At 37.3% G+C, this 27,856-nt stretch overlaps 1 protein-coding gene across 1 annotated transcript; it reads right to left on the reverse strand.

Moving 5' to 3' along the window:
* Positions 1-8,009: 8,009 nt before the first annotated feature.
* Positions 8,010-27,235, reverse strand: LOC145767436 (major facilitator superfamily domain-containing protein 8-like). The gene is made up of 8 exons (XM_082579255.1): positions 27,206-27,235; positions 16,553-16,738; positions 15,086-15,598; positions 14,288-14,445; positions 12,879-13,020; positions 9,716-9,835; positions 8,919-9,049; positions 8,010-8,279 (listed from the first exon to the last, which is right to left on the reverse strand). The coding sequence occupies exons 2-8, from the start codon at positions 16,665-16,667 to the stop codon at positions 8,169-8,171; spliced, it is 1,290 nt and encodes a 429-aa protein (XP_082435381.1). The 5' UTR covers positions 16,668-16,738; positions 27,206-27,235; the 3' UTR covers positions 8,010-8,168.
* Between the last annotated feature and the right edge of the window lie 621 nt (positions 27,236-27,856).

Genomic DNA, 27,856 nt, shown 5'->3' on the forward strand with positions numbered 1-27,856 from the left:
ATTAAGTTGGTAATCAGCAACGTCTACAAGCGCTGACTCAATATGAAATAGATCTGGGTAAAATAATAATTTATTGTAAAAGTGCAAAAACTTTAAAATGTAAACACGTCAAACTCTTTTGCAAGTTTTTGCGTTTTTTAATGTTTTATTTCTTTGTGATTTACTCATTTTTTTAATTTTCTCAATTTTCTTAGTTTGTCCCAATTTTTCTTTTTTATAAATTCAGTGGCGTAGCTAGGGGGGCGGGAGGGGTGGACCGCCCCGGGCGGCACGTCTGGGGGCGGCACTTTCAGATTACGATTTTTGATTATAATCTGATAAAAAAACGCATTTCCTTTTCACACAGGGCCGGATTTAGCTGATGGGGGGCCGGGGCACTTTTAGATCGGTGGGCCCCCGTGCAAAAAAACCACCTTGACGTTTACAATAGCATTAATCCAGCACTGCACAGCATTTTGCAGAAACTACAAAGGCTGAAAGAAAAAAAATAACACAAAATCACATTTTTTCCGCGTAGGGGGGCCCTTTAAAAGTCGAGGGATCCGGGGCACCTGCACCCTCTGCCCCCCCCTAAATCCGGGCCTGTTTTCACATGCTTTTTCTTGAAGGGGCGGCAGAATCTGAATCCGCCCCAGGCGGAACATTCCCTAGCTACGCCACTGTATAAATTGTTGATCAGATCTCCTCAAATGAGGAAATTCCCTCACAAGTGGATTTACAGCTCCGCTCACACTCATCGCTGACCGCCATTTGGCTACCTACGACAATAGCAAAGCAATGTAATGTTTCAATGAACGTCTCTGATAAGGTGGACATGAAGATTGGCTTTCTTGCCATCCCGTCCACTTAATCTAAATCTTCAACCACCAGGAGTAAGCCTGATACGACAAAAAAATAAACGTCTAAGATTGTTTAGAACAACAGATCACACAGTACGCCAATGTGTTTTTGAAAATCTATAAATCGACATGTTGCATTGGTACATTGGTACAAATGGTTGGAAATTGCGAAAAAGTCACATGACAATGAAATCCTGTTGGAAATATGAGCAAGAAAACTGAAAATGTAAAAAAAGAGGACATTAGAGCATTTTTATGTGTCCTCGGAGGACAATTTAATTTTCTTCAAAAAAGAGTACAAATCCTCTAAGACATATGGTAGCCCTAACTGTGACGAATTGCCGTTGTCTACCGGCGCTATCATTCACTGCTAGCCACGCTAACATTTTGCCTGAAGGTCGATCATTCTTTGTGAAATTACCCAGGCCATGCCATCCAGTCACCAGAGATGTTGGGATTCACTTTTTCTAAGATCTGTTATGAATCCATACTCATTCATCACAAATCCTCAAATTAGGGCTTAATAAACAAAACACACCATATAGCTGAACATAAACATAGCAGTTAACATCAACATGATAAGGTAGTAGGTATTAACTTAAATAAAGAGATTATACACTACAGCTTACAAACTAAAGATTGCATGCAACTGAAATGTCTTCACTACTAAACAATCTGCTGTATGAAGCTACGCTGCTAGAACACAAGTAAAATGTCGCTGCAGGTACTTGATTGATAAAACGAGCAATTACCTACGTCATAGTACCGCAAGGAGAAGCAAAAGAAGTGATTAGGCACGCGACAAAAGAATGGTCAGTTGTAATCCACAACAAGATCCTGATCCGACAAGTAAAGTCGAGATCTCGTTCTGGTCCGATGGTTTTGGAAATTTAAAAGATCCTTTCCTGATTTGCTAATTTTTAATGATTCTGTGAACATCTTTGCTTCTTGGCAACCCTTATACACAGACCTTAATCCTTTGAAAAAAAAGTGACTGAATTCCAAATGTGATTAAGTATCCATGCCAATGTTATTTCGAACTCAGGTGCAATGCACACTGCACAGTTCTAATTGAAACTACAGCTCACTTCATATCATGCGCAGTTCTCAACCTTTGATTTGCTTCTTCTTCATTGTGTGTCACACAGCCGTAGCCCAGAGCATCATGCAAGCTCTTGCTCTATCGTTGAACTCGGCCAAATCCTGTGCAGAACACCTTGCTTTTAGGTCAGGGCATTCGAGTAGATGTTGCATCGTTTTCTCCTGTCCGTATTTGCAACTTGTGCTCCCCATGGAATGTAGCCTACTATTGTGTCATTTTTAATTGTAACCCTGCCAGATAGGAAATTCTAAAGAAAGCTGTCTCATCCAAGCAGTCTACTTGAATAGTTTCAAATCTATGCTTCTCTTCATTCTGTGGATTAGCCTACAGTTTTAAACAATATTCACTCGACTAACCTAGTTATTCATACAGCGATAAAGAACTGTTCGATGGATAGCAAGATATTTAATGGATAGATGTCCGCCCCGATAGCTCAGTTGGTTAGCGCGTGTGACTTCATGAACGAAGAAGCTTCAAGATCAAGCGGCGCTAGTCCGACTCCCTGAGTGTGCGCTTGAGCAACGCATTCTGAGGACTGCTCTCAATTCAGCGGCACCTATTGGATGGAACAATTCCTAGCGGCACCTAATGGATGGATGGAACAAGGCCCTGCGTCAAAAGCCTCTGAAAGTGTTTTGAAACTACAAGGAATAACCTATTCAAGGCTTTGTCAGTCAAAGGATAAAGATTCAAAGCCTAACTTTAGAGCATAGAAATTTTTAAAGAATTGTTTACGATTCACCGTCCATGACTCAAAAACCGTGGCCACGATCAAAACCGATTGAACAGCGTATGCATGATGTGCATTTAAATCAGATGTTGCAAAATCTTTGTTAGCTGACTTGACGCTGTGACCCGCAACTTTGCATTGCAAAAGGTTCGGAATGAATTGAATGCTTTGTTGAGCTATTTTCATTGCGTGTATTGTGTGCTTACAAATTTTTCTCCACTTATACTAAAATTACCAGCTACAATAAGTTCGATTTGCATCATGATTGGAACTAATAGGCTACTGGTAGGCAGACTTGTCAAGAAGAGGAGACGTCATCACCGACCCTAACAACGGCTCTTCCAAGATTCCACTCAACAAACCGACAAAAGTGGATAACAGGATCATCAGCAAACACGCGGTTACACGCCCGCACTGCCCAAAGACTACATAGGTAGGGTACTTTAATTTCAGCAGTCCTGGATGCCCACACTGCGAATTCATCATTCAGGACGTCGATCACCTGGTCAAGGATTGCCCAGTCACCAAAATCAGTGTCGGATTGAGCAGATGTGTAGATGTTGATATATGACAGTATATGCAGTGGCGTAGCCAAGGGAGTGGGGGTTTCATCCCCTCTTTGGCATGCGTGTGACGTCACGATATTGAGAATGATGATTTCAGTCTCTTTATGTCTCTAAAACAAAGTTTACCTAATTTTAAACGAAACTGCATTAAAAGAGCGAGTTTTGCCAATACCAAACATTCAAATATCTCGGCCAGGAATTAGCAACAAGAAAACATAGAGACTTAGCTTTATTTCTGAAAAATGCAGAAAAAAAACATGATCTTATCCTTTTGCTATGTCACCGGACAGCACCATTTTACAGGAATATTCATACCCACATTTTTGTTGAAAATGCTCTCAGAATGCAGCAAATTCAAAATAACTTTTCTTTCTGAGGGAGGCCCCCAGACCCCTCGTATGGGGGGCCTCCCCCACGAGCGCCGCCTGCCGGTCAGCAACCCCCCCCCTTTGTTTAAATTCCTGGCTACGCCACTGAGTATATGTAACGACATTTTTAAAGAGCTGGTTGAATGTGCCAAAGGCACCGCGTATGGAATGTGTAAACTACAATCTTTTCTACATAAAATAGTGAACATATTAGCAATTTTGTTGCAAGTGTAGTCGAGTGATTTTTGTTGATTTTCATATTAAAAGAAGCTTTTTTTTTCATATTGATATGTTGTTAAAATCTAAACTTCAAAGGAATTCAATTTCACGCTGAGGAAAGTAAACCAAGTTCAGCTTAAAACATATCATGCAACGCATGAATCGGCATGATACAATATCGTTGCTTTTATTTTTGCTGAAAAAAAAATTTTTGGGGCCCATTTGTTTCCCGACCAGTCCTGATTTCTTTCGGAGGCCCTGTGGACATCTGGGCATAATTTCAAGTGGTTGGTTTTGAATCTTTATCCTCGGACTGACAAAGCCTTGATAGGTTATTCTTGGTAGTTTCGCATGCTTGTAGAGGCTCTTGACGCAGGGCCAGTTACCGAGATTGGCAGAGTGAAGTTTTCCGATTGTTGCCGGGGAATTATTTCATTCACTTGGTGCCGCTGAATGGAGAGCAGTCCTGAAATGCGTTGCTCAAGCGCACACCCCGAGAGTCGAACCAGCGGGGTGTGATCTTGAGCCGGGCGCGTAACCACTGAACTAACGAGGCCATCATGCAGTTACAGTATATCTAGTTCTAGACTAAGGGTTAATGTAGGCACAAATGATTGTCTTGATTTGCGTCGTTGCCTTTTTCATTTCCTAAATTTCCTTTTTTTTGTAAAGCAAGTGAAATGGGTTCGAGTCACGTCAAACTATATACAGTGGGAGCCCCACGACAAACCTCACATGGTTGGATTCCGAAGAAGATGGGAAGATATTTCGTTGGGATATGAGAAATTCATTCAGTCGCTATCAGAAGGAGGTCGCTAATGGTGCTATCAATGAAGAAAATATGTGCACTTCGACCTCACACAGGTGCGCAATGCTCAGCCTTGAGGTCAACAAATGCAAGAGCTGATGTGCGCAGAGTTTCAGTAAGCTGTTGTGTGTCACTTGAACAAGGCGATGGTAGTCAATTTTTTGTGCTTTAAGTTGAAATGTTGGCAGAACTATGCAACGCCAGCTGTCTTAGCCTATAGGCCTACCACGATGATCTTGGTCCTCGGCCTGAATGGGCAGGTTCTTGCAGATAGCCATTCAATATCTAGTTGTCAGAGACTGAAAACTCCGTAAATCATCGCCATCATGTTACGATGTTCTCGATAAAAAAAAATTGAGCTTTCATAGTTTTTTATTCGTATAGTAATTATAGTTACGGTTTTTTGCTTTTTTCTCTATATCCTACTGATGTAGTTGTTAGTAAAAATATTTGGGCAAAGATATCCACTTATTGTACAAATCAATCTTACCAAGATGAATGCTATGCTCGCAAAACTTAACTTAAATACTACAAAGATAGCTTATCATTTTTAGATATTGCCAAAAAAGTTAAACATTTGTCATAAATTTTAAAAATCAACAATTGTGAGGCCGCATATAGCCTACACCACTTTTGTGAGTGTTTGATCCCAGCAACTAACTATTGGCCTGCACAAAGTGAAAGAGTATATTAAATGAAAACAATTGGTGAATTTTCTAGCGTTTGATTTCATGCTTTTGTAGGTAGGGGAGACCGGGGCAAGTTGTGCAACGGGGCAAGTTGTGCAAGTCCCCGTTTGAAAGGAAATAAAGAGCGTAATGAATCTTTAACGCCATTATTATATTTTACCTATAATGCCTTTGAAGCACGTGAATTGCAGTTATCAGTTTTTTGGTCAGGTTAGGCTTGATCAACGATATAAGGTGTTTAGGTCTTAGGATCTAAATTCGGATGCAAACGAAATTTTGATTTTTTGGATGCTCAATAGAACTAGTCAAACTTTAGCAGCAGGGGTCAGTAGACATGTGATGTAGTTGTATTTTCGCAGATAAATTTTTTTTGTACATTTGTTAGTTTTCTTGAAATTTTTTGTTCTTTAAAAAAAGTGTGAATGGGGCAAGTTGTGCAATTGATAACGGAGCAAGTTGTGCAACAGTAATATGGTCGTAATATGTTGCTCAACTTGCCCCTGGCACTAATGTTGCTCAACTTACCCCATGGTGCTACACAGCTTGCCCACCATGGTGTTGCACAACTTGCCCCGGAAAATAATCCGGGGCAAGTTGCGCAATCGTTACTTAAACTTGAATACAGTGCAAAATAATAAATAAAACCAACCAGTTTTTGTCTTAAAACTTGGCTTATTAGCATGTTTTTGACATGCAATACTTGAGACTTCGAAAAAGTTAGTAAAATAAAAAAAAATTAGACTTAAAAAAAAAACCCTGCTCAACTTGCCCCGGTCTCCCCTACGGTTTAATTTTTTTCTATAAAGATGTTTTTGTATAATCTGCTGTTTCTCTTACCCTGTCCTAGGGTCAATATGCTCAGCTATTTATCATCTATAACACAGTATTATAGCAACAATGATCAAATATAAAGGCAAGTAGCCTATTATATACTGTATGTTGTTTCGTTATCCAATTCATGCAGATGATGCATCAGGCAATGTAGACAGTGCTGTTGGTAGCCTACTATTGTGTTCTATATTTTTTGGCAAGCACTAAGTTTGAGGATATTACCTATAACCAGGGATATCTATCCCTGCCTATAACTTAGGTCATTTTTTTAGTGGTTGCGATTATGTAGCCTACTGTAGTGATTTTGAAGTTAGAATATCTCTGTGATGATGTTCTGAAAGAACATTAACTATGATATTAATATTTGTGGTATATAAAAGTAGTTTTGTTCAAAGGTGCAAGTTTGATGGGCATAGCATGATAAACTGTCAATTTTTTTTTTCAGGTTGCAGGGTTTGAAATAGCATGAATTTAATGTTTCTGGCTTGAAAAATAGGCTTAAATAAGCATTTCTTTTTAGTTTTTTTTTTCAATGCAAATTTTTAAATAGTGATTCTTTAGAGTATAGTTATAATGAAGAGATTGAGCTCCTTTTGGCCTGGCCTGTTATTGCAATTGGGCTAGAGATTTTCAATTTAATCTGACGACATGGATATTCAGCCACTGTTGTCTGGTTATTGCTGAAAATCTCGGTTCAAATCGTTGGTGAATCCTTGTAGGCCTGATATATATATTATTTTGTACCACAAGAAAGTCTAAATTTGATGATTCATCTAATTGGGTCACAGACAGGTCTATGAATGGTTAAACTTAATTCAGCCTTGTTTGTTGTACTGTGTTTTCGTACACGGCCAAGTTGATGCCTGTGGAGTTATTACATTACACTACCTCAGCAATTTAGTAATGTTACTTTTCTGAAAACATTTTTGCAAAGACAAAATTTGGCAAAGTTTGAAAAAATTTGGCCAAATTTTGTTTGCCTCCCCCAAAAGGTTTTACTCTCCTACGACTATGAAAAAGCCATTTAATTTGAAACATCCAGGAGTTATTCACAAAACTCGGTGATTGGTTAAAGTTATTTATGCCATAAAGTTATCACTATTGTCTGGTAAGGCTGAAGTGAAGAAGTAATGGATTTCCTGCTAATCCCAAGAAGCACTTGATTCTACAGCCATAAGTTGAAAATGTTTGCAATGTTCCTCCTATATGTATATGTGCCATGGTAGTTTCGTTGCAGTTCAGGAGTTTCTGCACCATGCTTGTCAGGCCTGAAGTTAATGATAACTTTACATTTGTTTGAGAAGATTGATCCCATTGTAGCTTCTAGTGCATTGAAGAAGTTGAATCTCCACCTCTGGTACTTAACTGAGGACATAATTCCTGAAAATATATTTAATGCTAAAATGATGTAGCCTACTGCAGATTTTGCTTGAATAATTTTTCAATCTCCGAGCGGAGCACCTGGCAATCTTTCATGGTGCACAGATAAAGAAACGCTGCCCTGTAGTATCGGATGTTTGATGACAAAACGTTCACTCGAGTCTAGCTGCAGAAGCTAGATTTCTTTAAAGAGGGGGAGGGGGAGGAGGAGCAACTGTTGAGGGGCAAATATTTTAATATTTCAAATAAACAGTTTGTTTTAAAATTTGGTACTAAATGTAGTCAAACATTTTTGAAACGTTGTCATCAAAACATTGTAACAGCATAAAAAGTAACTAAAAAAACATATTTTTTGGGAGGCAAGATACAGAAAATTTTGGACGGGCGATTGCTCTCCCAAGTCCCCCTATGACTATGTTCCTGCTTTGTTGTAGCTGTCTGGAAACAAAAACACAAGTTTAATTCCGTTCAAGACATTTTGCTCTATTGGACAAATACTGTTCCACTATTGAAGAAACTTATTGTTCTGAAATCAACTACAATATAATGTTTTGACGATGGAAATATAAAATATGTACCAGACTAAAAAACCAGAAATTTATAGAAATTCTTTTGCGAGATGTCAGTCAATTGAATTTAGGTCATATGGGTGTCTCCACTAGACTGCTGCAAGAGAGATGTCGTTTCCGAGTTTCTTTGAGCTTGATTTTTTGGATCAAGTCGTTTGTAGGATAATAATACCATTACCTGAACAAAAAAAGATACAATGTTGATAGAACTTAGCAGGGCTACAGCTTAGTCTGCAAGTTAAACGCAATAGCACTGCGCTTTGTTTTCTAGTTTGTGTATTTTTGTCTTACTAGTATTATATATCCTTAAATTGTAAAAAAATGTAACTAGAAAAGATATACTTGGACTGCTCACAACAAAAATATTTTATGTCAATACACAACTCTTTGTTTTTGTTGTGAAAAAAAAATGCTTATTGTTCAGTTCGCTTTAAAGTCGAAACGATTTTCCAATATTCAAGCTTACAATCATCAAGCAAAGATATATTTCATAAGTTTAACTTTTTTCATATGCTTCCGGTTTAAGTTGTTGTTGTTTTTTTAATTTTGTTTGCTTTCAAAAAATGTTGCCAATTGTTTCGTTTAGTTTGAGCAAATTCATTTCGATTGGCCTAGATTCCTAGAACCTTGCAAATCCACAAAACATTTAATAAATGACGTTACCAAATGTCAAACTATCGCTATTTAAATAAAATATTCGAAGTAGCCATCGCTTTTATTTTTTGCATTTCTTAGCCTAATAAGTAGCCTACAACTACAACCCTGCATAACATTCAAAGGTTGAAGCATTACTATTGGAAAATGGAAGCTTTCTTACATATACGATCAAAAGAAGAAATAGAAACATTCCTGCCATCACAGGTAAGTGGTTAAGTGTATATCCAACCCACAGTGGCCCCAAGACTTGGCTTATTCCCATAATAAACAAACGGATACCTTGGTTGAAACCTGCGAAGAAAAGCTTTGTTAAGAGAAGCCACAAATAAAACCGACCAAAAGAGCGAACAAGGCTGCGAGTAGCAACGAGTATGCCTGAAAAACTTATTTGAAGTGAATAAAATATTTACTCAAGGCCGTGATTTGAAACACTCCTTGGTCTTCAGTTATGAAACGAGTAAGTTATCAAGTAAGAAGAATAGACAAATAAAACAAAGTAACTTTGGGGGATTTAACATTATTAATATCTTTGTAATAAAACAAGTTAAACCAGCAAAAGTTACTTCGTTTTGTTTGCTTATGGTTCAACAAAGCAAACTCTCTACAACCTAGATCCCATTATAATCTTGTTTTGTTTTTGTTTCACATGTGCTGATGATGCAAATAAAAGAACTTCTTCTTCTTCTACCAAAGCTTTAAGAAATATCAGGAAATGTATAAGCATGATATAAATAACGTACAGTATTTTATCTTGCCCACAGGAAAAAACATTTTGTTTTACTTTTTAGTTTCTTTTGAAATGAGACCAGCTTTACGTGTATTGCTTACGAATTAAAATAATTTAGCTAAATTATTAAACACAGCTCTTGACATTTTTGTAAGTGAGTAAGTACAGATGTTTCCACACTTGATACGTTTTCAGTTATTACGAAGTTTCAAAAATAACCATGGCATTACCTTGTGTCCTTTCTGCAGTTAGTTTTGAAAATAATGAAGACTGCGGGATCCAACCATACGAGAAAGTAAACGACCACACAGCAGAATAAATACAAAACACAACTAACACCCATTCAGTACCTAAAAAATAAAATGAGAGTTCAAGATGTTGAAAACAATTAATACGCAAGCTATGGGGTGTTTACTACAATATAAACCCATATCCGTACTATTCCATATAAACTAACCCTTGCCAAATGTCTATTGTCTATATATAAAATGTGTTTTTAGACACTTTACTTTAGCAATTCAATACGTTACCGTTACTTAACATCTTAGGAAAGTTCTAAACAAAGCAAATGGGTGTATGCAAAGTTTGAAGATGTATAATATCAGGATATATAGCCTATAAGCAAATGTAAGTTTGAGTTTATTTTAATTTTTTAATGTGTAGGTAAAACTTGCATACTTAAAAAACAAGTTGTTTCAAACTGTAAATCAGATCGAAGATAGTTAAAAAAACTTTATTCTCCCTGATTGAAAACGTCTTTTTCATGGCATGTGCGCTTGCATTAGACATGCGGGGTATAATTGCAATCGATGACACCTTTTGTGTAATCGGTTTCCAGCAAATAACGCACAAGTATTGGTGATATTTTATGTTCTGGCAAGCGACTATGCATCCTCATACATTTACGCATCGCTTTTATCGTTTTAGTTTAATTTTACCAGTTTCATATTATCTATATTCTGGAACACGAGCTGTTTTTTGCTCAAATAGCCTTGGCAGTAAATCTATTCTTGGACGACTTGTGTAACAGCCGTTACAGAACTGCCAAAAGTAAATATAATGCTTCGCATAAATTCGCCACAAAAAAGGTGCGCATTATTATACAGAATAGAATAAAAGACTGCAAATATTTAAGCTTCAAATGTGTAAACCTATAGGACCTTTACATTTTGTGGTCACACTAAAAGCGCACGTTACACAAAAGACATCGAATCTTAATCATCAAGCTTCCAAAGCACTATAGCCGAGTGTTATTTGTGCAGATGAAAACTTTGATGCTATTGCTTAGTCAAAGCTCCAAATGACAAATGTTGATTTTGAATGTCATGTTAGATGTGCTGTGACTGGTTCATCTCAAGCCTGTTATATAAAAACAGAATGAAATCAAATAAAGTTACCACAATATTGTTATGAAACATTACGTTGCTTCTTTGACTCAATATTTTGTGGCACTGACTAGTGACTAGGTCAGTGCTTCTTCACTTATGGAGGCTCCTAGGGAGTCTATGGAAGTTTCTAGGGGGTTTCATCAGTACATTGAGTTTTAATTTTTTTTTAAAGTTTAAGCAATGAAATTAACACATCTATGAATAATATCGCTAAATATCCATTCAAGATCACTCTTGAAAGTTTAAGAAAGCCGCATACTTACTATTTCTTTGAAAGGCGTCCGTGATTCTAAAAAGGTTAACAGCCACGAGGCTAGGCCATAAATGGAGGATATTTTACATTTTTATTGGGCAGTAAATGTAGTTGCCTTTTGTGACGATTCAGTCTTAAGCAAATTAATCGATACACTTTGGAAAGGCATTTAATTACACGAAAAAATGTGATTGGTCGCCACTACCTGATCAGATCAAATATAACCAAAACATGTTTAATTGTTTAATTTAGCTTCATCTTGGCAATGCGATTACAGATGAAACACAACAAGCAACAGGAAGCAGCAAAGATACACATTGTCATCCAGTCTGCTTTGACATGCCATTAAGCGTCTTGCTGAGATACAGCAGCATGCTCTGGAGCGGTGTCGACCCGACATCCATTCCATCGTGTGTTTCTCGGCAGTCGAGTGTAGCACGAACTCAGCGATAGACACGTGTAACACGTATTTAGGTTTAATGTCACTGGTGCTTGCTACACAGTACACACTGTTGAATTAGAGTTTATAGGTTTGCTTTTTTCAGGCAGTAATCCAGTTTTTACAGTAGGCTACAACCAGGCGCGGATCTAGGAGTTTTTTCGGGGGGGGGGGGCCAGAAAATTTGAAAATCAATTAAAAAGAAAGAAAAAGATAAAGCACATATGAACAATAATGATACTACGACATATAGCCTAGATATGATATAAAATAGACATTAAAACAGCCATTTTCATCAATTGTGAATGTTTAAAAAATAACTGTTGCTTCAATAAAAATTGCTAAGCATGCAAAGTAAACTTGAAATCTGGTTTAAAACCCTGCATGGAGTATCCATGACCAATTGGATATATTTTATGTTTGCAGGCATATACGTAATTGATTGAAATTATAAAGAAAACTAAAAACTATAAACAGGCATTCCAGTGGCGTGGCTAGAAATTTTGAAAGGTTTTTTTTTATGACGTCGGGCGGGCAAAGCCCGCCTGCGTGTTCGCCTAAGACGACACCCAGCAGCGGAGGTCTGGGGGGCCTCCCCCTGAAAATTTTGAAAATTTTGAAAATTTACTTTAAATTTTGTGCATTCTGAGAGCATTTTCAACAAAAATGTGGGTATGAATATTCCTATAAAATGGTGCTGTCCGGTGGCATAACAAACGGATAAGATCATGTTTTCTTCGGCATTTTTCGGAAATAAAGCTAAGTCTCTATGTTTTCTTGTTGCTAATTCCTGGCTGAGATATTTGAATGTTTGGTATTGGCAAAACTCGCTCATTTAATGCAGTTTCTAAAGTTAAGTAAACTTTGTTTTAGAGACATAAAGAGACTGAAAGCATCATTCTCAATATCGTGACGTCACACGCGTGCCAAAGGGGGGGTTGAAACCCTCACCCCCCCCCCCCCTGGCTACGCCACTGAGCCATTCAGGGGTTTCAGATTGTTGCAACTGACGCCATTTGGTTCAGCGTTGGTTTCAGCTCCAACAAATGTTACTATTAAAATGTATTTGAAGTTGTATGAAAGAAAATAACGGAGTCTGATCGATGGATAATTTCAACCATAATAACAAAAACCTATCCCCCCCGGGGTAAGTTAAGTCCGCCGTGGGACTAACATCAGCTGTTTAGAAGCATATCAAACCATTTGATGCGGAAACATACAATTTCAACAATTCCTCACAAAATTTCGGGCCCCCCCCCCCCCATAAATCCGCGCCTGTCAACTACAACACAACCACAAGCGGTCAAACTCACCAACTGGCTCCTTCACACCGAATACAAACATCAACAAGTACACGAGAAATGTGATCACAGAAACTGTCATGCCAACCATCAATAAAACACGGTCGGAAACTTTTTTGCTAATGACGGCTATTGAGCCAAGGCTAAGAATGAACTGCAAAAAAAACATTTGATTTTAACGGCGCAGCATGCATGTGAATAAAAAGCCTTTGTCAGAAAACATAATCAAATCGTATGAAATAAAGCTTCTACGTAGCAGTTTTGGACAACTAGAATCTTTTTAATTTTTCTAAATTAGATTAGAATTACCGACATTTTGCTCTAATTCATCAAATTAGACAACTAGATTTATCTACTTCACAGTGTAGATTCAAACGATCTGTTATAGCCTGATGCTGCGGGTTCTTTTTGGCAATATCAAATTACACTCGCTTTCGGAACACAGTTCCCTAGTCATGTGCTATGACGAATTAGATAGATTAGATAGATAGAAGATAGATTTATCTAGTTGTTCAAGTCTGCAACGCTACGTAGTAAGGGTAACTTGATCTCCGTATCTTTTGTGCATCCCTGGTTTTGTGGCCAAATTTTTTTGTTAAGCATGTAATGCTTTTGGAGCTTCATTCTCAATGATCATATTTAGTAAGTTATATTTTACGCATCAACAACGTACAGCACAAAATTTACTATGAAAAATTAGCAAGGCAAACTTATTTGGTCAAAGGCACAACAAATCGATTACATATACTATGTGGCAAAAAAAGTGTGATGGAAAGATATGATGCGAAATCTAACAGCTTTTTGGGCCAAAAGAAAACTTTTTGGTAGCTCAATCCAGGCAGTTTTGCATCCGTGTGCAGGCTTTGAATTACTGACGTAGGTCCGGTCAGCAAGATTGACAAAGTAAAGTTACCATTTGGTGATAGCTTAGTGTTCCTTGAAAATGATTTCATTTACCAGTTAGATAGGTTATTTTGACCAGTTAACACTTTAACATAGGATAATTTTACTTATAAACCAGCTGATTACAAGTGACCTTTATCGCACTCAGTCAGAGTGTTGATTCTTGCTTTAAACTTTGTTTGGTAATTACAGAAGAAAAAGAGTAATGGCAGAGGTGGGAATCGAACCCACACCATCGAAATGGCTACTCCCTTAACATTAACCCTCATTCCTCCAGCTGCTAGGCAACGCTGCCGACGGCGAAACGTTCACTTACTTTACTTCACATGCATAAGTCACATGCCTGCAATCAGCTGATTTATATCTTGCCTTCTGATTGGTTGATAAACCTCATCTGCTGAAGCGACCTGCAGATCACCAATACGCCAAAGAGCAACTGACGAAGCGTTTAACCACTTAACTAGTCATGCCAGTGGTCTGTTACAAAATAATGGCAGCATAAAACACAATCTACTCACAATGATGCCACAAACCAGAAAATATATGCTATTAGAAAAATCTTCCCAGTCGAAAAGTTGGTGAGTTACTGGAGTAACCATCGTTTCTGTCCCACTTTGGATAAACATGAGAACAAATGTCAAGGAGAGACAAACGACAACTTCTTCTCGAATCAAATCTGCAAGAAAATTTAAACTTAGCTACAAACAATGCTTGAAAAGTTATGTCAGTATTTCAAACGATTATGCATCAACATTTGAGCCGGTGCCCAAAGTGCAGCGGTGCCCAAAGTGCGGCCGCGGGAGCATTGTCTGCAGCCCTCGTTTGGATTCTAGATTATACAATCTTAAAGCTTAGGTCGATTTTCAGGAAAAAAACGAGGGAAAATTTTAATGCTATCAGCAAGACTCTTGAAAAACAAATGCGGCATGTGGCTAAAAAAACTTTGGGCACGAAAAAAACTGCATCGTAAAACTGAATTTGAAACAAAAGCAAGAAAATGTGCGCTAAACCAAACGAACTTTAAACCCCGTGAAGGGCGTTTCGAAGCTAATAGAATTCAGTTAGAAAAAAATTAACTCAAAGCGCAGTCACAATAGAAGAATTTGACAACGAAAAAATCTCTGCAGCTGAAATTAAGTTTCAAGCGCTTTTGTAATAGACATGTTATATTTTAAGAGCAAGACTGTTGTGGACTATTTAATTTCATAAACTAACTAAGATGTCTTAACCAAATTAATTTTTTTTTATTCTTGCTATTAATTTAAGCTAAACATAAAAACATGAGCCTACTGTATACAATACTGCATGACACTCACCTTGGTACACATAGGACCAAAACGAATATGTATACTCCACAGCTGTTTCGGGATTCCTGTCTATATCTCTATTCTCAATTTGAGTTTTTGGTGAACCATTTTTACATGTCGTGCCGTACATTTTTGGCCTTATTCTTTCATATTCATTTGCGTTGTGAATTGTAACACTGTCAGTGGGATTTGAGTCAAGATCTCGATAAAAAAATATCATTAAAACTGTGTGGATGATGAATAGTAACGCCATGAAAATTCCTGGAGACGTGTATGCATTAACTTCAAACGGGCCAATCCAAAAATGTAATTCTCTAAGAATTAAATTAAACGCTGGTCCAATTACCAGACCAAATTGTCGCAAAGCTATTAAAATAGAAAAAGTAGCAGTTCGTTCTTCCTCTGAAGTGGATCGGGTTACCATTCCGAAAAGGGATGAACCTGAAGCGGGACCAACTCCAGCTATAAATCGACTTCCCAATATAAGGTAACGGTTTCTACCAGCAAAGTACATGAAGTTGCCTGCAAAGAACAGGCTCTCATTAATATTAGTTAGAAAAATACATCAGAACGCAACGTGGACTACAACTACCATGACTGACACATTATCAAGTTGTTTTTAAGTCCAGATGTAAAATTTCTTGTTGCTCTATATGACCAAGCTCTACATTCAGCTTCCGTTCCACCTACACTTGTTTTCCTTGCTTGAAAACAAAATTTTTTTTAAAAGACTTTTAAAAAATGCTATTACTATTGCGAAATCGATTCTCAATAAATTTCACTGAGAGGTTAAATTGTGCCAATGCCAGCATTTGATGAATGCAAAATAGCAGCACCATTTTTAGCAAATACTATTGCCCTTTCATTCTAGGGAAATTCATTATTTTCACCTGAGTCTGATTTTTCGTCTCAATATATCGGTTCAGAATTGCAGTAAAGTATGTTTCAGTCTGATGAACAAGGTTTCTTTCTTGGCCTCGGAAACCTATTTAGGTTTCGGTCGTTGTGGTGTATTTACATGCATATGGCCTTTTGTGATTGCGATTTTCGTTCGAAGTTATATTGTGGTCTTTGAGTACGTTTTTATGTGGAGTTGTTAGGCCTTTGAATATCTTTTATCTATGCTTTAGGCCTTTAGAAGCGAAGCCGTTGCAGTACATATTCATTTCTTCGTTTATAAGCTATTGTCGTTAAATTAGTAAAAACAATGAATGACATTGCAGTAAAAAAAACATGTTTTAGGTTATTTCAACTTATTCATTTAAAAAACAAACAAATACGAAATGATTTTGATGAAACGTAATAGTATTAACTTGACAGTTGTTAAATTAATTCCTTGAAATGTTTTGGCTTCTGTTTGGTCCTAATTTATAATTTATGATTCAAAATCGGTGGTCTGCACATAAGCCAACCTTGTTTAAAATTTTCATTGCTGTTTTGTTAGCACATGAACGCTTCTTGTTTAAGTAGAATTACCTGCAATTTCAAACATATTACTAACGATCACGGCAGCCTTCGTCGATCTGGTTCGGTCAGTGATGTATCCAAATACAGGGGCGGCCAGAAGTCCGGACAAACTAAATGATGACATCACGATTCCAATGAAATAACTTGGTGCATTGAAACTAATGAGGTATAAGTTTAGAGTGGGCAGGATCACAGCTGTGAAAAGAAATAGTAACTTGTGTTTGATTTTTCACAAATCACCCGTTTTATGGACCCTTGCGACAACCGTTAAACAAAACGCAAGATTTCACCGACGTTTTGCCTACAGGACAATACACTTATCCAGTTTCGAGCACTAGTTGTAACGTTCATCTGATGAAATTGAAAGTAAAAGCAACAATAAACAGGATGGTTTATTGCTTCACTGACGTTTCGCGCAGCATGACAATGCGCATCCTCAGAGCGAATAACATACAAAATAAAATTTCACAAGGTTATATACTGGCTACTGCAGTGCGATTGAAGGCAAGAAAAAATAAAACACACAATATTTTAAAGATTGGCCAATGATGTGTGAGCGGTTACTTTCCACGTTAAATTACGTCAAAACTTCCAACAATAAACATAAATTCGAAGCAGTGAAGACCAACAGAAAAAATGCGATTGAAGGCAAGAAAAATAAAACACACAATATTTTAAAGATTGGCCAATGATGTGTGAGTGGTTACTTTCCACCTTAAATTACGTAAAAACTTCCAACAATAAACATAAATTCAAAGGTGGCCGGTCGATTGGTCGAAAGACATTTGGTCGACAGTCAATTGGTCGACAGACATTTGGTCGACAGGACGTTTGGTCGACAGACAATTGGTCGACAGACATTTGGTCGACAGGACATTTGGTCGACAAGACATTTGGTCGACAGGACATTTGGTCGACAGACATTTGGTCGACAAGACATTTGGTCGACAGACATTTGGTCGACAAGACATTTGGTCGACAGGACATTTGGGTTAGAGTTAGGTTAGGGTTAGGGTTAAGGTTGGGGTTAGGTTAGGTTTAGGTTAGGGTTAGTTAACACTAAAATGAATCGTTCTGTCGACCAAATGTCCTGTCGACCAAATGTCTTGTCGACCAAACGTCCTGTCGACCAAATGTCTGTCGACCAAACGTCCTGTCGACCAAATGTCTGTCGACCAAACGTCCTGTCGACCAAATGTCTTGTCGACCAAATGTCTGTCGACCAAACGTCCTGTCGACGAAATGTCTGTCGACCAAATGACTGTCGACCAAATGTCTTTCGACCAATTGACCGGGTACCAATTCAAAGCAGTGAAGACCAATAAAAATTCGAGACGAAATTAAATTAGAATAACGTTTCCAACTGTGTTCAAGCATGTTCAAGTCGGAATGGCCTGTTTCGGTGAGTCCGATTCGGTGAGTCCGATCTCTTAACGGGGGATTTTTTCAATTTTTTTTTTAATTATTGGGTACCATAGCCTAATTATCATTGCCGTTTTAGGGTTAAGGGTTAGAGGTTAGGGTTAGGGGTTAGAGGTTAGGAACTCACCGAATCAGACTCACCGAATCGGACTCACCGAATCGGACTCACCGAATAGTAGCAGACCCGTTCAAGTAGGCTTGAAGCCTGCTTGTCGAGACAATAATGATTTATAAGGTTTTGGTAATATGTTTCCGTCGTTCCAGTTGAGTACGTTGCAATGTTTTGATGTAATGTTGATGAAGAAGTGTAATGATTGTGATTGTAACTGAACTATTGGTCTTCACTGCTTCGAATTTATGTTTATTATTGGAAGTTTTTACGTAATTTAACGTGGAAAGTAACCGCTCACACATTGGTCTGAGCGGTAAACCATATATCTCCATGGGAAAGTTTATAGCATCTTTTCACATATAAACTAGGTGGGCACTTGCTCACCTAGTCCCTTTGCTTGCCCCCCTAGCCTTTTCTTTGCCCCCCTAGTTTGAAGCTAGGTGGGCAATTTTTAAGACTTAATTTTTGTTTAAATTAGATCCAAGTTAAAGAATGAGCAGCTAAATCAGTGGTTATCAACCTTTTTTGGCTGTTACCCTAATCTCAGCCCTGAAGTGAGCCAATTACCCCCACGATCAATTTTCAAAAACAAAAGTGTTTATTGCCATGTATTTCAAAGGGCTAACTATAACAATCAAAATGCAGTACAATGCTGAATAGCCTACCGGTAAACATTCAATGCGCAGGTTGGGCCTGGACTTCAGCCGCCAGCTTTGTGATCCTGGGCTTTGTGGTATTCTTGTGTCGCTTTCGACATCCAGGCGATTGCGCTTTTTGTCTTCATTCCCAAGACAGTTGAAAACAGGTTGGGAACCACTGATTTAGAACTTATGAGCCTACCTTTGACCTTGCGTATAATATCTTTAATGTTCTATTCAAGCAGATTAATTATCAATTTGTGTTGTGAGTACCTCAAATTTTGTGTGAGATTCTAGATGTCTGAATTACCGAAGTTTGTTTCCTGATTTTCATCAAAATAAAATACCAGCTCTTTAAAATCATCTAATTCTGCAAAGATTCAACTCATTATAATGTCTTAGCAGTTGTGTTTCATATAGGCAATTATCATAGTTGTTTCTTTTTACTTTAGTACAAGATCTCGCTACCATATAGCATTGCAGGCCGCACACAGCTCAGAAAGGAAAAGTATATCGGAGCTGTGTGCGGCCTGCAATGCTATATGGTAGCGAGACATGGGTATTGAGAGAGAGTGAACTGGCAATCCTGAGAAGAACGGAAAGGTCAATGGTGAGAGCAATGTGTGGGGTGAAAACGAGAAGGGAAAAAAGGACTGAAGAATTGTTGGATATGCTAGAGATGAGAGAGACCATAAACCAAATGGCAAGGGCAAATGGAGTAAGATGGTATGGACATGTGATAAGGAGGGAGGAAGGAAGTTTTCTTAGAAAGGCACTAGATCTAAAGGTGGATGGGAAGAGGAAACGCGGTCGTCCAAGAAGAACGTGGAAACAACAAGTGAAGGATGAATTTAAAAAAGTCGGACTGAAGGAGGAAGATGCAAGGGACAGGGTGAAATGGAGAAGAGGGATAAAAACAATTGCTGCGCGGAAACAATCGGCCACCCCCACTAGTGGGGAACAAACCGACGATGGATTATGATGATGATGATAAGAGACCTCTGCAATTAAATGTTGCTAGATTAAATTTCATTACATTATTATTTACAAAATATTGTGGGCGGGGATGAATATAGCCATATAGGAATCAATTATGGGTCTCAAAAGTTTAGCCTAGTTAATATGCCTTTTCACCCACAATTTTCCTGACAAATCTACATTTTTAAACTTACACGTTTTACGCTCGGGAAAAAATGCCCGTTTTCCCACCATTTACGCGCGAAAAGTGCCCTTTTTAACATAACTCTCATGCTGAAAGTGCTCTTTTTTGAAAATTTGCCCACCTAGTCCCAATTTGTGAAAAGATGCTATGGGAAAGTTGTAGCATAAAATTCCAAAATCCTTCGTCTGTATACGATGACCGAAAAGAAACACTCTTTTGAAAAAGTCTTTCACGAATTGTGTTTCAAGAAAAACACAGCAACACGGGCTGTTAAAAAGAGAGCGCCAAGTACGCACTAACAAAAAATTGTCACCACAAGCAGATTTCCAGTTAAATAACGGAAATTTCGTCTAGTTATTACCCAAAGCAGAACTGTTTAATATCTGCCCAACTTTCACAGCGACAGTCTACAAAATGAGAGAATTGATTGCGATGTTTCAAATGCACGTAACCCGCCTCTATGACGTAACATTCATATGCATTGTTAAGCAATTCCACAGTTGTTAAAAAAGAATGATGCAATACCTTATCATTCAAGATGTGGAATAGTTTATAATTCAAGATGATGTAATAGTTTACAGGTGTTACAAAAGAATGATGAAATCTCTGCTCATTTTTTAGCAATATTCCATGACGTAAGACTCCAGGTTAAGTAGACTTTAACGGTTTTATGTGACGTTTGATGTGGGGAGCGATTGTTCGTAACAATCGCATTTTTTCTGTTGGTCTTCACTGCTTTGAATTTATGTTTATTGTTGGAAGTTTTTACGTAATTTAACGTGGAAAGTAACCGCTCACACATCATTGGCCAATCTTTAAAATATTGTGTGTTTTATTTTTTCTTGCCTTCAATCGCACTGCAGTATATAACCTTGTGAAATTTTATTTTGTATGTTATTCGCTCTGAGGATGCGCATAGTCATGCTGTGCGAAACGTCAGTGAAGCAATAAACTATCCTGTTTATTGTTGCTTTTACTTTCAATTTCATCAGATGAACGTTGCAACTAGTGCTAGAAACGATAAATGTCTTGATAAACACCCAAACTTTTCGGCATTCACACTTATCCAGAGTAAATAAAGTCCAATGTACTACTTTATTGATAGGTCTTCAACAGACCAACATCAACAATCAACATGATATACAATTATACATGTACAGTACATCAAAATCAGTTATTACTTACTAAAATCCTTAACAACCTGTTTTACCACTATTAAGATCATCAGAAGGTTCTTATTCAAATAGATTCTATTTGAATAATGAACCTTTTGATCATCCCAAGTAAGGGTGGATCAGGCTGTTAAGGTTTTTAGAGAGTATATATAGTACCTGAATTTGATGTAATTTGCTCTGCTTGGCTTTTTGGTTGGCATTAAGTACTTTTTGTAGCATTAATAGCATTTATTGTTCGATATGCATGTACTGTAGGTATCAGTAAGGGCAATTGTCAGTAAATTGTAGAATAACATGATTTTCAAATTACTCAAGGGAACTGCATCTACATCCAGATATTGTGTAAGAGCTGAATGAGTTGGCATCTAACAGAACACATTGAAAACAAACTGTGTCAAATCAAGCCTGTTATTTACGACAATAAAAATGTTCTTGTTTGGCTTCAGTAGAAACCGTACGCTACATCGTTTTGATTGAGGGCATCCTTTTTCGTGTCAAAGACAGGCAAGGCACAATAACACAACAGAGTTGAGTATTATGAGAATAAATTTACAGATTTAGACATAGTTTATCGAACGTTTTCATCTTAACTTGCCTTCTTATTCAGTCAGTTAGCTACAGCAGGTACTTTTGAGAAATAGAAATTTCTCTTGTAAGTTTTAATCCCTTATCCAGGGTTGGAAGTCGTTAGTCGAAAAGCAATGACTATTTCACTATTCGACAGTGCCCAAAAAAGCCATAACTTTCCGCTATCGATACTTAAAAAAAGCAATGAATAGCAATTACTAAAAATTGACTGGCCAAAAAACAAGCCCAAAAACAAACAACGCGCAAACTAAAATAACAAAAAAAAACTCAAAAAAAAACAAGCCCAAACTTACGAGAAAACGGCAAGGTTGGCAACATTGTTAACGACTCTCATTGGCATGGTTTTTCTGAACTGTGTTGCCGCAAAAATTTTCCTTAATCCTTTAAAGCTCGAAAACCGTAAGGGTACTAGGTCGGATAGGAATCCAAAAACTAAATCTCGTAAATTCGTTTTGACGACGAAGCAAGTGAACAACAAAAAATGATTCAGCAGTTCTCGTAAATATCAATTAGTGAAAAACAAAGAATGATTTCGTTGCTTGCATAAAAAAGCAGTGAATAACGCGCATTCAATATTTATTTTTAAAAGGAATAGGTATAAGCATTCCATATTCAGAAAGAATATTCGAATAACGCTATCGAATAGTGACAACTATAGTCGTTACTTGCAACCCTACCCCTATCGATTGAAAAAGCGCTGGCCTAAAACTTCATTTACTGTACTTTTTATTCAGTTATTGACCTAGCCATTTTCTCCACGTTGAATTTTTTTTTAACATTCCTGCCTAGTTTATAATATTTTTTTGCAAAATAAAGTATTTTAACTGCAGTATTTTAATAAAGTATTTTACTATTTTAATAAAGCAATAAAGTATTTTACTGCAGAACCTTGTCAAAGCCAAATTGTGATGCCATTGGTGGGTGGGCTTATAAACCAACACGATGTATTTTCTACTTCACACAAGCAACTAAGCATAATACAATAAATAGATTTTTATATACAATAAAAGACATTTTGGTAGCTATCCTTACCGTATTCTACACCGCTGAGCAAATTATAGAAGCAGATGATTCCAAAAGTAGCAGACAATTTCTTCATAGAATTTTCTATTATTGGAAAACGCTTTGACGATCAAAAATGTTACTTTTGCAATAAATAACTTACAAACAAAAACTTAAGTTAACCACCTTTAGAAAGAATCTAAAAAACTGTATAGTTTGAGTTGGTGGTTCTCCATAGACACAACATGCAGCGTGTTGTTAAATAAGGTCAGTGATGTAGCTACAAAGAAAATTTATTTTAGAGGGGCAAGAGCAACTTTAAGGGGAGGGTAAATATAATAATGTTTCAATTAAAGTTTGTTTAAAAATATAGCTACTGTATGCAACCAAACATTTATGAAACATCACTCAAGATTATGCTACAATGTCATTAAAACCTTTTAATAGTATTAAAAATATATATTTTTGAGGGGGCAAAATAAAATCGGAGGGGGGGGGGCAATTACTTTCCAAAACCCTTTGTGGCTACGTCTCTGAAATAGGTTTTTCGTTTCCGCACCTATAATATCTCTTGGTCTTGGTTTCGAGTACATTTCTTGGTAAAAAAGTTCATTTTGTTTTTGTCTGACAAACAAGCATATCTATTTACCACAAGTGACAAGTTTTCCTATTCACTATAAAGTATTATAGCATTGCACCAGTCAAAATCGACGCCACTTTAGCTATTAATTGTAAGAATCGCTGCATTAAATTATTTATTATATTACTATTTCTTATACAGTAGAATTCGCCTATGGCGGCGCCTGAAGGGACATTCAAAATGGTGCCACAATAGCCGAAGTCACTGCAGCCTAATTTTACTGTATAATTATCCGACACGTAAATTTAAATTGTTCGTAAGACAGAGCGAAACAAAATCTATGTTTTTTTTCGACTCACAGCCTCTGCTTTTCTAACCGCTTTTCAATTGTCAATGTGTACTTCAAACTCATCTGATACGACTGACAATGGAAAGGGTCCAAATACGTGCTATAGAAGCATTGACTAGGGGTCAAGGGGGTGATTTATAGTTTGGACCCTGGGTTATTTTAAGTGCTCGAAAACTAAAAAAACGCTGGATATTTGTTGGAATTTTTTTGTTTAACGATGTTCTGTAGCCTATGTGATCCTAGTTCTATCTCTGGCACCGGGCACAAATTATTTTCACAATGACGACAAAGCCCGGCGAAACAAGAAGGCTACCGGTAACCGAAGAACAACAGCAACAATCTTAGACCTTAAAAACGCTAAAACCACTGGCAGTCACATTCACCGAGATTGCCAGACGCCCTTAAACACCAAGGTCTGCCCTTAAATTTTTTATTAAAACTGGAAAAACCCTTTATGCTTAAAACACTTCATTGTCGTTAAGTATATCTAGCATGTTTGGAAATTTTTCATGCATGGTATTGTAACATCCATTATCAAACCGGAGTATGAGACCTGGTCGTCAATTTGTTTGTAACGCCGGAGTGAGAATCAAAATCAAAAAGTAGGCTCATAAAAATATTTTAGGCTTACTTTGCCTGCGTTCAGTACTAAACCTCATATAGTACGAAAAACTGTGATGCAAACTTGAAAAACTTCTGAAGCTATCAAACATTGACAGCAAAATTGAGAGGCCTAAGTGTGACAACATTGTAAGTCTTGTAAGAGTAAAACAAGTCACTACTCTCGTTCCCTTGATAGCTTTGAAAGGTATATGATAGGAAAGAGACTTCAATATCTTTGCATTTTTACGGTAGTAGAATAAGCATAGGATTACTTCAGTTCGATTAGGATAAGTTCGTTAAGGTCAAGTTAAATAGATTGTTTTTCTACGTTCAGCCAGCTGTAAAATGTCTATTTTTGCATCAGCGCCTTCTATCAAAAACTGTCATACGTTTAGCCAAAGTGCAGTGCTTCCTGTATGATTTTTGAGAATTTTTTTTCATCTGAGCATATTTCGATTTTGTCATAATGAAAACACTCAACATCTCGTTTAGGCCTCAACATGTCCTTGAAAAAGCATCATGCGATCAGATACTTTCACACCAAACCTGTTGCAAATGTAAGCCAACTGAATAAGTAGGCTGCAGCGCTGTCCAAATAGCTACCTGGAATGTTAGTAGCCCACATTTGAACTGGAAAGCTCGTGATGTATAAGACGTAGGCTACTAATCTTTTCCTTCTAGGCGTTTGTTTCCTAATTGTTATTTGTGAGTCAACTAGCTTACATCACCTGTGATGCATACTTTGCTCAGAGATTCTGGATTCAAAAATCGATTTGCTAAACACTCCCATCAAATTTAAAAGTCTAATACTAGTCCAGTTGATGACATATCCGCGCGTGTTATTGCATTCAACTGCTATGTAGGTTATGGCAAACAAAAAGGCCATGTTTATTGTCGACTCGAGGCAGCCATGAAAATAACAAAGATTATATAACTACACTGCTGTCTTGCGTCATTCTAACACACACTTAAATCTGTCCAATTGCTGTCTTGCCCTGTTGCAAAAACAACTGACAGACGACATTACTTTGCAATGCGATCATTCCTTCTACCGGTTTGTTTAGAAAGTTTGGTTCGATCACGTGTTATTTCATTTCAGCAGCAACAGGTTTCCCCATTGGCAAAAGTTTTTATTTTCAAACCCTTTCAATGTTTAGCAACGTCAAAACGATGTAAAACAACAATTTTTGGTGAGTGAGTTATATAACTTTAACAACTAGCCTACAATCAAAGTGCAGTCACCGTCTGCCGGCATTCACTCATGGCAACGCTTTTGACGCTTTAAAACATTTTGTCGAAATAAAAGTTTGTATGACGCAAGAGAGCAAGCTTTCGTTGCAGAGAACTTGATGGTTAAAATGTATTGTGTTGTTTGTATTTTTTCCTAAAGCATTTGTACATAATGGAGATCTTTTCACGCTTGGAAAAACTTTCCACTGGGGCTATGAGATTGCATTTTTGGAAGCAATGTTGAAGCTTTGGTTGACCACAAGTTTCATTTCTGCATTTTGGATTTCTGTTTGTTTAATTTAACGTTATGCAATTATCGCAATAATTGCATAACGTAAATGCAATTGTTGCGAATTGCACACGGTTTCGGAACACAGTTCCCTAGTCATGAGTGTTAATTGGTGACATGGTGTTGAAGGCGTTGGTTGAAGTCAGTGAGTCGTTCTTTTAATGTGGCTCTTTAATTTGTCTTGAGGCTTCTGTCTGTTGAGTTCGCTATTCGTCATAGCCCATGCCCAGGGAACAGTGTTTCGAAAGCGAGTGCAATTTGCTACTACCACAGCGAACTTGCAGAATCAGGCTAAAACAGGTCGGTAATATCCACATTGTGAAGTAATTTAACCTTGTTGAAAAGATTTTGCTGTCACATCGAAACTTTTCTTGAAACCTTCTTACAAGTTTTCTTTGTAACAAAGTACATAACAGTACGTATTCACAAAGTTTCCAAGGACAAGCCATGAATCAGTTGCGGTTTGCATTGTTTTGAAGTTGTTCGATTGTTGCGTAACAAATGTTTTGCATCACAAAGAGTAGTTTCGCAATTGCAGTACGTGACCGGATACAAACCAACGATTTTTTTAAATAGATCTTGTTTGTACAGTTAACCTTTTTGCTCATTGAACAACTAACTAGATAAACAGATGACTAGAGTAGTTCGACACGCAAGCATTTCTTTTCGTTTTGATGTGAAGATCTTTGTTTTGCTTTGAAGTCGTTTTGTTTTGAATTTAACGCTTTGTTATGTGTTAAACACAGAAAATTTGAAACATTTCGTTTTATTTTGACTCAAAATTCTTTGTTTAAATCAGTGACGCAGCTGGAAAGAAAAGTTTAGGGGGGGTAAAAGCAACTTTGGGGGGACAAGTAATTTCAGTCATTTAAATGTTGTAATACTGTAGTATTAAAAACATATTTTTATGGGAGGGAAAAATCAAATTTTGGGGGGCAATTGCTCCCACAAGCCCCTTCTTCCCATGATTACGTGCCTGATTTCAATTAAGTTTCGGCATGAACAGATTTGCTTCATTTAAAATGAATTTAAAGTAAAGTTTTGTATTGTTTTGACAGAACTTGTTTCAAACATGACCTACATTACTAAGTGGAATCTACTTACTATAAACAACAATGACAACACAGATAAAACACAAAGAAAAAACAATGCAGACATTGTACTCATAAGTAAGATGTACAGTAGGCTAAGTGAGGCAAGAAGGTTGAGTTTGCTATATCAATCTATGTCATGTGGTTCCATTTCAGCATTTTCGTTTTTTCAAATTCTCAGACTTTAGGGCACTCACCAGCTCTGACTGTTGAACAAATTTCAGTTTTTTTGGAATGCGCAGTCAAAGAAGTTGAAAACGCAGTAATTTTGCATGAAAACTACCAAATTTTGAAAGTATTGATTTTAAGATTCTATTTAACTTAGAAGTGCAATATATCGAAAACAAAAAATTTAATAAACAAATTTTACACCGTATAATTACTCAAAAAATGTGCTTATATGCCAAGTCCGCCCCGATACCTCAGTTGGTTAGCGCATGACTTCGTGAACTTCGTCTTCTTCGACTTGAACCATTCTAAGAACTGCTCTCCATTCAGCGGCACCTAATGGATGAAATAATTCCTCAGCAACAACACTTCAACAATTGGAAACTTCACTCTGTCATTCTCGGTTACCGGCCCTGCATCAGTGGTTCAAAGCCTATACAAGTATGCGAAACTGCCAGAATTAAGCTCTCGAAGAAGCTTTCCCAATCTGAGGATTAAGATTTGATCAATCAGGATGCTTAATCTTAAAAGCAAGAACAAATAATGTGAATTGAGATGAATCAGATTCAGAGTGCATGAGCAGGCGAGCTTGTGAAACGACAGTCACTGTCTTATATTTCTTTTTCTGTTTTCAAGCAGAGTTTCAGTCCTGTGTCAGTGGTTCAAAGCCTCTACAAGTATATGAAACTGTCCTGTCAAGGGCTTTGTAAGTCTGAGTATAAAGATTCATAAACCAAAAAAAAGTTTGCCAAGTCAAGAGTCAGTTTGCAAAAACATTTGTTTATAAACCAACCGACAGCTGCTCTCTACCTCACTCTGACGAATATATTTATGCGTTCGAAATATTGACTACTGAGATATCCTCTGTAAGCTGTCATATTGGAATTGAAACCGTAAAGCAGTC

Source organism: Aplidium turbinatum, chromosome 3 (assembly GCF_918807975.1).
Source record: "Aplidium turbinatum chromosome 3, kaAplTurb1.1, whole genome shotgun sequence".
Taxonomy (NCBI): Eukaryota; Metazoa; Chordata; class Ascidiacea; order Aplousobranchia; family Polyclinidae; genus Aplidium; species Aplidium turbinatum.